This window comes from Hippoglossus stenolepis, chromosome 5 (assembly GCF_022539355.2).
Source record: "Hippoglossus stenolepis isolate QCI-W04-F060 chromosome 5, HSTE1.2, whole genome shotgun sequence".
NCBI classification, from domain to species: Eukaryota; Metazoa; Chordata; class Actinopteri; order Pleuronectiformes; family Pleuronectidae; genus Hippoglossus; species Hippoglossus stenolepis.
In genome coordinates this window covers 11,257,882-11,267,385 of record NC_061487.1, presented here as the reverse complement: position 1 = coordinate 11,267,385, position 9,504 = coordinate 11,257,882, and the positions used below count along the sequence as shown (strand labels likewise).

General features: G+C 39.4%; 2 protein-coding genes across 3 annotated transcripts; one reads left to right on the top strand and one right to left on the bottom strand.

Moving 5' to 3' along the window:
- Nucleotides 1-152: 152 nt before the first annotated feature.
- tnnt2d (troponin T2d, cardiac) lies at nt 153-4,883 on the top strand. Of its 2 annotated transcripts, XM_035157535.2 has the most exons (14): nt 153-287; nt 918-990; nt 1,140-1,145; nt 1,291-1,301; nt 1,384-1,401; nt 1,513-1,534; nt 1,621-1,678; nt 1,794-1,910; nt 1,997-2,074; nt 2,160-2,270; nt 3,243-3,355; nt 3,445-3,535; nt 3,930-3,967; nt 4,698-4,883. In XM_035157535.2, the coding sequence occupies exons 2-14, from the start codon at nt 953-955 to the stop codon at nt 4,741-4,743; spliced, it is 747 nt and encodes a 248-aa protein (XP_035013426.1). In that variant the 5' UTR covers nt 153-287; nt 918-952; the 3' UTR covers nt 4,744-4,883. The 2 variants fall into 2 exon arrangements, with proteins under 2 accessions (XP_035013426.1, XP_035013427.1); XM_035157536.2 differs by lacking the exon at nt 1,140-1,145.
- Nucleotides 4,884-5,398: 515 nt separating this feature from the next.
- On the bottom strand, nt 5,399-9,502 carry sycp3 (synaptonemal complex protein 3). The gene is made up of 8 exons (XM_035157537.2): nt 9,111-9,502; nt 8,964-9,039; nt 8,300-8,334; nt 8,069-8,186; nt 7,827-7,926; nt 7,200-7,298; nt 6,710-6,814; nt 5,399-5,654 (listed from the first exon to the last, which is right to left on the bottom strand). Exons 1-8 carry the CDS (start codon nt 9,229-9,231, stop codon nt 5,601-5,603), a joined length of 708 nt encoding a protein of 235 aa, XP_035013428.1. The 5' UTR covers nt 9,232-9,502; the 3' UTR covers nt 5,399-5,600.
- Nucleotides 9,503-9,504: the final 2 nt, after the last annotated feature.

Here is a 9,504-nt window from a genome sequence, read left to right as displayed (position 1 = left end):
ATTGAATATATGACACTTTACCAGGTCATGAATGTACCTGCAGTGTGTGAGTGTGTGTGTGTGTGTGTGTGTGTGTGTGTGTGTGTGTGTGTGTGTGTGTGTGTGTGTGTGTGTGTGTGTGTGTGTGTGTGTGTCCAGCTGTCTAACAATAGACTGGGTGGCCATAGGGTGCTACAATCACGAGTGTGAAGGGTGGGACTATGTATCCTTGATGCTCAACCTGCTGGTGAAACTCAAGGAGCTGAAGTTTGTCGCTCGTCTCTGAGCTCCTTACGTCAGGGTCACAGGTAAGGACGCTCTCATACTTTGAAGTCATTAGATCTTGTGATGCATTTGTATAAAATATGTCCTGCTCCTTAAGTTGGAGTTGACAGAATAAAAGAGTTAATATAATGTAAGTTTGTAATGTTTTACAAATTACCTGTGTTCAGATACTTGAAAAAACCACATTCAGCATGTAAAAGAAAATGTCTTCACTTTCATGGTTCAGTCTTTTCTTGCTACAAAGCATTTGTTTGAACCAAATGTGACTGAATTACAACTATTTCATAGAGAATATTCAACTTTTGATGTTACCTAAATTCACTTAAATTACCTATTTACAATTTTAAAAAAGAGCTTATAGCACCTGCAAAACATTCAAATACCTCATACAGTTTGTCATTTTCTTATTTAGCTGCTATAGTTGTTGAATGCAATACTTGTAAAGTGAAGGATTCATGGTGATCGTGAACTTGCACCTGTTGCTGCTGTTGCTGCTGTAAAACACAATATAACTTCTTCTTCTACTGCCACAGTGAGTGCAGCCGTTTAGCTCAGTACTGACACTCGCTGTAAACTGTGAGAACTCTCTGTCATGACGTGCTCTGCGTTGTTTAATGATCACAAATGTTTGGCCATCTAAAAATAACTAACAGGCCGGATCCATCTTGCTGAGCTCATCCATAACAAGATGTCTGACACAGAAGAAGTCCTGGAGGAGGAAGTGCAGTACGTAAACTCATTTCCACACCCACACGCAGTATTCATCCTTTCATTTATACCATTTATTTAGTTAACACATCATGACAAAAGCGTAATTTACTGATCAACTATTTCTTTTTTCTTTTGTCAACACTACTGTTCTGTTACTACTGAAGGGAGGAGTATGTAATATAATTGTTTACATTCACACGCAGTATTTGTACATTTATGTTCATTTTCTGAGGAATTTATTGGGTAAATGCATCATATTAAATAATCTAAATTGTTTCCTCTTTTGTCAACACTACTGTTCTGCTCCCACTGAAGGGAGGAGGAAGGTAAGACAATTCAAACTGCTTGTGTTTATAGCACATTCTTTCCACACTTTTTCCCCTAATTATTCATTCTTCTGATCAACAGCACAAGAGGAGGCAACAGGTGAGAATAACGTCTTTCAAAGCTTTTCATTTATTCAAGCAAGTTTATTAATGACTTCTTCCACTCGTCAGTTTATTCATAATGGCTTCTACTTTCTTTTCTTTGTCCCAGATGAGTCGAAGCCGAAGCCTAAGTAAGAATCCTCGATCTGCTTGTGTTAAGAAAATAGAAACATCCCTTAATGCAGATAAAACAATAATCTCCTGTTCACCTCTGCAGGTTTATGACAAATATATCCGCCCCAAAGATCCCTGATGGGGATAAAGTGGATTTTGATGTGAGTTGATTTTATTGAACTTCTGCTTCTTGACAGAAATGTTATCTTACAAACAACACACACAGACACACACACACACACACAGTGACAGTGTCTGATGTGGGTTTGATATCAGGACATCCACAGGAAGCGTCAGGATAAGGATCTGTCTGAGCTGCAGTCTCTGATCGAGGCTCACTTCGTCCAGAGGAAGAAAGAGGAAGAGGAGCTCATCGCCCTCGTGAACAGAATCGTGAGTGTGTCACCTGTTTGGTCCAAAAATCACTGTGACTATGTAGACACTGACGGTGTGTGTGTGTGTGTGTGTGTGTGTTGTAGGAGAAGCGTCGTGCAGAGAGAGCAGAGCAGCAGAGGGTCAGGGCAGAGAGAGAGAAGGAGAGACAGGCCAGACTTGCGGTAAGATCTCAGTGCACATTCATTCATAACCTCCCACTCCAGATGATCAAACCACACATGACGTTTCCTCTGTGCTGGTTCACAGGAGGAGAAGGACCGTAGGGAGATGGAGGATCAGCGTAAGAAGCTGGGTGATGACGCCAAGAAGAAGAAGGCTCTCTCTAACATGACCCAGCAGTACAGTGCTGGACAAAAGGTCATTCAGCTTTTCATGGCCTCTACTATTCAAATGTGAAACATAATAATCCAACTCAAGTCCTGGTGCCGTGGCTTGGCTCGATTAATTACTACTGGACAAAGGCTACACACATGTAAATAGAACATAGGTATGAATAAGTACAAGTCTACGAACTTGAGTGTTCCCATCTTATGCTACTCTATACTACGTTTGAGAGGCAAACATGGTACTTTTTACTCCTCCAGATATTAATAACAACTTTATTTATTTTGAAAAAGTTAAATTACCCAACAGATATGAAAAAGATCTTCTTTTTTTTCAACTAAAACATGTAAATGATGCTCAAATCTTCACAATCCCCTTAAATTCAATCAAGCTGCACCACATTGCACACACTCATAAATATCAGTCCAATAAATGTTATTTGATAAGAGTAGATTTTTTAGTAATTCTGCCAACTAACTAACTAAATAACTAACTGGCAGACTTACTGACAGAATGAAAACATTACCTCCTTGGTGTAGGTAATAATACAGTCATAACTATAATACATTGTGTTCTAATATAACAATCACAGGGAAGATAATTCTAGACTGTTGCAATAGCTGGTAAAATAGTTGTTCATTAAAATATCTGAATACTTCCTTTACCTCTATGGTATAATAGTATAGTGTGTTACCCATGAGCAGCACCTGTCAATTGCTTGCAGGTGATGCGTTTAATGGCCGTTGGGAAGCTTTAAGGCGATGCATGTATGGACCATCTGAAACTGGGTAAACTACAGAAAATATCCCGGGTTACCCCATTAATATTATTTTATTTCACTCATTGTAAAAAATAGCCCCCAAGCTCCGCCCCTGAAGTGCACCAGTTTTCATACTGTTTCCACTTTTTTTAACTCATCAATCCTGAGTCGGAAAAAGATGATTGAAAAACAGGATACATATTATTGTTGCATTCAGATTGACTTGTGTGTTTGACTAAATACAGACTGACAGCAGAAAAGGAGGCAAGAAGCAAACCGAGAGGGAGAAGAAGAAGAAGATCCTGGCTGAACGCAGGAAGGCTTTCAACATTGATCATCTGAACGAAGATAAACTCAAGTAAGACAGACCTCTGCATAGAGCTGGTTCATGCTAAATGTCAGATGAACCCAAAATTTGATTGAATACATTTTACATTTCATCATCAGGGAGAAGGCCACGGAGCTGTGGCAGTGGCTGATGGGTCTGGAAGCTGAGAAGTTTGACCTCAGTGAGAAACTCAAAAGACAGAAATATGATGTGAGTCATTTCTTTTATAATACAATAATGATGTCACTAAAGTCAAAACAAGGTATTATGATAGAACTCAAACACAGAACCTGAAAGAGTCCGTCCATTTTTAATGTGTTCAGGGATTATTGAAGGAAATACCTCAGTGTGAGGCAGTCTTATCCTTAGTTAGAGACAATCATTGACAGAAAGTTTATTTTCTGGAATGATTGCTCCTCTGTCTTATTTGTGATGTAGTTTCTCTCAGGGAAAAGTCAGAACTTTAAATTAAAGCTGGTCTTCCAAGTTACAGCATGTGTTGGGTTTATTCTAGTTTCCAGAGTAATGTTAGCAGCCTCTACCGGACATGTCAGGTATCGTAAATGTGTTTCGTTGTTGCTTAACACGGTTTGTGTCCTTCCAGATTAACCAGCTTCTTGCTCGAGTCAAGGATCACCAGAGGTAAGAACAGAAACCCCTCAATACAGTGGATTCACATTCAGACTATAGATACTGGACTTGTGTCTGTTTTGATTTCTTTCTTGTACTAAATCAATCTCTTCTTCTGTTTGTGGAGAATACATATTTAAATAAACATCAATATATACATATTTCTACATTAAGGCCAATTTAAACCTTTACACATTTTGTTTGGTTTCAGTCATGAAATTGGTTACAGATTACCGTCCTTTATTTCGCAGACTCTCAGCCACAAACCTGAGTTTATTCATTGCATACTGTAGTGAATATATAGTGTAATCTGGCTCATTTAAGCAGTTTTGTTGATCAGACTGGAACACGTGATTAACCTAAATGATAATTAAATAAAAAAAACTGCCCCAGAGAAACTTATTGACTTATCTGTGAAAAATATTCATGCCTATGAAGAAGAGAAATTGATTTTTAATCTCAAGACAAATACTGTAAATATAGCAGCTGTGGCTCAGACTGGAAACGTGCTATAAAACAACTTTAAGTATTTTTTTATTTTCTACTTGACCATAACTGGGGCAAACTGAGGCGGATTATGAAAATCTTGTACCATCATAATGTAAAAGCACTATGTATGTATGTAATATATTTAATGCCATTTGTGTCTGTTTTTAACAAAACTATTTTGAGCCAAAACACAACCTATTGACCAGCTACTTGGTTTCACTGCTGAGTGGTTTTCTCTGCTGTTCCGTTTCAGTGCCAAAGGTCGTGGCAAGGGTAAGCTGGGCGGCCGGCTGAGGTAGAGCAGCTTCAGGACGAGGACGAGGCGGACCGAGACACAAGGCGGTCGGCCCATGTGTCTGATGTGTATTCATTGTTCTGTTGTGTTGGATTACGTGTCACTAAACATGATATCATAACATTAAATAACTCATTACATCCACTCTGCTGCAGTTTGTTTGTTTCTGTGAAGGTTTGTTGAACATAAAGATTAGGAGCAGAAGATGTTATACAAAAGCTCAACAATGCCAGAATCATTCAGCCACACCTCACTGAAGGTACTGAAGCCTCAAGAAATGAAACTGATGTAAACACAGCACTACAAGATCAAAGCATCTTCTGTTATATTATTCGTACAAGTTTTAAAGATGCAGCAGTAACACAGCAGTGGATCAATAGCAGTGTGTTACTCATCTTAAGCCACAACACAGAAGTGTTTGAATGAAAATGATGACGAGCCCTTTAACTCATCCACAGTGTAAAACCTCTGTGTCAAAGTAAAGAGCTTCAGTTCAGTGTTGATCAGTTTGAGTCAGATAGAAGGAAGTCTCTCTCTTCTTAACCGCACTGGAACTCATTTAGATATCAAAATCATCAAACTAATGTCCTGATGCAGGATGTAGATTATATATTATAATATATGTAGATTACAGACTGTGAATGAACCTGTACACAAAGTCTGGTGAATGAACTGGATTTCACAGAAACAACCGTGTTTATTCATTTTTACTCTTTCACTGAAATCACAAAGTATTACTGAAACAAAACGGAGGACAACGTCCCGATATGAACAGGAACCAAATTACGTTTATAGGATGCCTGTAACCATGACAACTCTGCAGAACGAAGGAATAAGCTCTGTCGCTATGGTAACAGTGGGTTAGAACAACATGGACTGCAGCGACTTGCGGACGGTGGCCATCTCCTGCTGTTGCTGTGGAAACACATTGACACAAATCAGGACAAGTTGAAGATGCACAATTATTATTATAAATAAAGGTGTGACGTGACAAACATCTGATATAATTCATGGGTTTTCACCCATTTTAGTTGGTCAGTGTTTAACTGTTACTACAGTTGTATGTTTAATATTTTATTGTGTTTAAGATATGTTGTGCTGTAGCTTTATTTCTTAATAGTGAAAAAGCTGAAATATTCAAATTTAGTTACTTTTTGGCTGATTATTATTATTTTCTGTGAGTTTAGTCTTTTTTGTAAATAATAAAAAGATCAATATTAAACCAATATGACAGTTTAAAGCTGATTCAGACACACACACTGAACTCCAGAGATTCTCCGCGCTTTCTCCAGAGGAGGTGCATGTGTGAACGCAAGTGTCTGAGTGTGAGCCTCCGGATCTCTGCGGACTTTCTCCTCCTGAACTCCTGTATAAAGTATTAATCCAGGAGAAGTGGATCCTCCACTGATTCACTGTGAGTGAGTGGGGGGGGGTGATGAGCCTCTAACACGTGACAGACAAAAACATGAAGGAACTAAAAGAAAACTAATATCTTTGGTGAATAAGTGGTGACACACACGTAGAAGACACAGACGAAGATGTGAAGAGTCTTTGGTGATAAGAGCTGACGACGGTGTCAGGTGATGTAAACATGATCACGAGATCTACGCAGCAGAGTTAATACGTCACTTCCGGTCTCTGTCTCTGTCTGCTGCACCCGGCTGCTCCATGAGGAGGATTTGATGCTGTTGTGAATGAGTCTGTGCAGAGAACCTGCTGCTGTGTTGTTCAGGTGTGAAACACTAAATCTGGAGAAACTCTGGAGATCTTACCTGGAGCTCGTCTGAAAACAACTTGACTCTGATTCTTTTTTCATATTGGAAGTTAACATTCAACAGCTTCATTATTGTTTTTATTTTTAGCTTTATATTATAAGATGTTAGTTTAAATTTGAAGTATTTACATGTGGATGGCGATGTTGCGACTATAATGCACATCAAACTGCCGTCTGTCAATCAACTCTAACTCACTGTGTCCATGAGGATCTTCTTCTGCAGGGTGGCCATCTCCTTCCTCAGCTCCTGTTGGGCTCCCTGCAGGAAGCTGTCATGGCTCTTCTCCATGTCCTCCATGTTCTGGAGGAAACAGACGACTTCACTTCAACCATGTGAAAACCAGTGGGGACGCCCCCTACCAGTAGTTCTCATACCTCACATTTACTTTTACTTTACGTTTTTATCAGCACTTCTCTACAGTATTTAACAATAACTACTAATAATGTGGTAAATAAATCAGTGAACACGGCCCGGATCTGGATAATCAGCAGATAAAGGCATTAGTCAATTTAAAATGAATCATTTGTCTTGTTTTTTTTATTACCACAGCACAGATGCTACCAGACTAAATGCAGGATTCTCTTCTGGAGACGTTCTGTGGGTGTCAGGACGTTAACAGGGGGCAGAGGAGAACAACAACCAACATGAAAACATTCAACATCCACGTCAGTTCTAACAGCTTCACCTTCACAAACTGCTCATACAGCTCTCTGACCGTCTTCAGCTTCTGGTTCTGCACGACTCGGGCCTGCTGCAGGATCTTCTGCTGCTGTCGGAACAGATTCTGCAGAGAGGAGAGTTCATCACCAACATGCTCTGCACTTACAGAATGTTCAGATAACAGTTCAATACTTTAGTCGTGGCATTAAATGTTGTATTCAAAAAACCACTTGCTGTTAATTGATTATTATTCCACTACAACAACTCTCTGATGTGTTAAAGCATGATTCATGATTTCTTACTGTGCACATCATGAATATAGTAACACACAGACCCTCATCATCAGTGTAATCCTTGCGTCACTTCATTTTACAAGAACTTACAGGGAGCAGTTTTGCAGGTTACTAAATGAATAAATTCACTTCTAGTTGATTCGCATACGAACACAGAGTTTTGTGACAACAAGCCGTTGGACGTTGGGACCCCACTGAATGTATACATGTATTTGGGATGTGTGTACTTAATCTATATATATTTATACGGGAAGCGCTTTGTGAAGTGGTATAAAAATAAATACAAAATAGAACTGGTGGTCACAGAGCATCAAACCTGTGACCTTGTTTAACCAATCAACCAAGAAAGTGGAACTGACGTTGAGCTTCTCCTCCTGCTCCTCAGCTCGCTGGGCTTCAGTCTCCCACTGCTGCAGCGCTGTGGACACCTGCTGCGAGTACTGCTGGCTCATCTTCTGCCTGCAGACACACAATCCATGACGTTAAGAGCCGTTGACATTTTCCAAAGGGATGAAATGTGATGAAATAACAACGAAAGCACAAATGTGTGGAGGATGTCCGACAGAGAGGACTAGTTTCATCAGGCAGCAGAAAGTCCAACCTCTGGCCGTGATAGTTGCTCCACAGCAGCTCCAGTTTGTGTTGACTTCCCTTCATGTAGCTCTTTGTCAGACACTCCAGACGTTTCTTCTTGGCCTGCATCACCTTGCTGATGTCAGCTGGAGGCAGATCAAACTTCACTGCATTAGTCTTGTTGCAGAACAGAGCTGCATGTTTTCACTTCTCAATACAAGAGATGTGCTGATGACAGAGAAAAGAAAAATCTGCAAACCTCCGAACTTCTCCAGCATCGACTGGACCTCGTTTCTGTGGAAACAAAGTCACTCTGTAAAGTACTACGCCACTGTGAAAGTAGTAGTAATAGTAGAGTAATCGTAGAGTAAAAGAGTATATTTCACAGTATCTAAATATAGTAATGGTAGTAGAGTGTTTATATTTCACAGTATCTAAATGAAGTAGTGTGTATGTCACAGTATTTAAATGTATTATTATTATTAGTAGTAGAGTGTGTATATTTCACAGTATCAAAATTAAGTAGTGTGTATGTCACAGTATCTAGTAGTAGAGTGTGTATATTTCACAGTATCTAAATGAAGTAGTAGTAGTAGTGTGTATATTTCACAGTATCTAAATGAAGTAGAGTGTGTATATGTCACAGTATTTAAATGAAGTAGAGTGTGTATATTTCACAGTATCTAAATGAAGTAGAGTGTGTATATGTCACAGTATTTGATGAAGTAGTAGTTGAAGAGTGTGTATATGTCACAGTATTTGATGAAGTAGTAGTTGAAGAGTGTGTATATGTCACAGTATTTGATGAAGTAGTAGTTGAAGAGTGTGTATATGTCACAGTATTTGATGAAGTAGTAGTAGTAGAGTGTGTATATGTCACAGTATTTGATGAAGTAGTAGTAGTAGAGTGTGTACATAAGTACCCGACAGCACATGAAGCCTCCTCCACATCAGGTGCAGCTCGTTTCTTTGGTACTTTGTCGACTGTGGGAGTTTGATCTTAGAAAATGGAAACTGTGGATTAATGTGGTGTCACTTCATTAAAAAGTTGTATCTCCATCTTCACTCACCTTCTATCACTTCATCTTCTGATCCACTCATCTCCTTCTTCTTTTCCTCAGTGAAGTCGAACACTTTGTCACATTTCTCCTCCACTTGTTTCCTCCTCACCTGTTTCCTCGCTGACGCCATTTTCAATCGAACACTCTGCGTTAACTGTGGCTAACGGTGTATCAAGCTAACGTTAGCTTAGCCTGCGCTGCTAACAGAGCTAGCTTCACTAAAACACAGCTGGACACACCTGGAGTTTAACTTTAACTCTTCAACTCAAAGACACGTGTTGTTTAAACCTTTAACCAGAGGGAAGCTCCAGCAGAAACCAGTTTACACCAGGCTAAGCTAATGTGGCTAACAAAAAGAGATCACATGAAACTGTGGAAAGTTCTGGAAACTCTTTTCAAACTA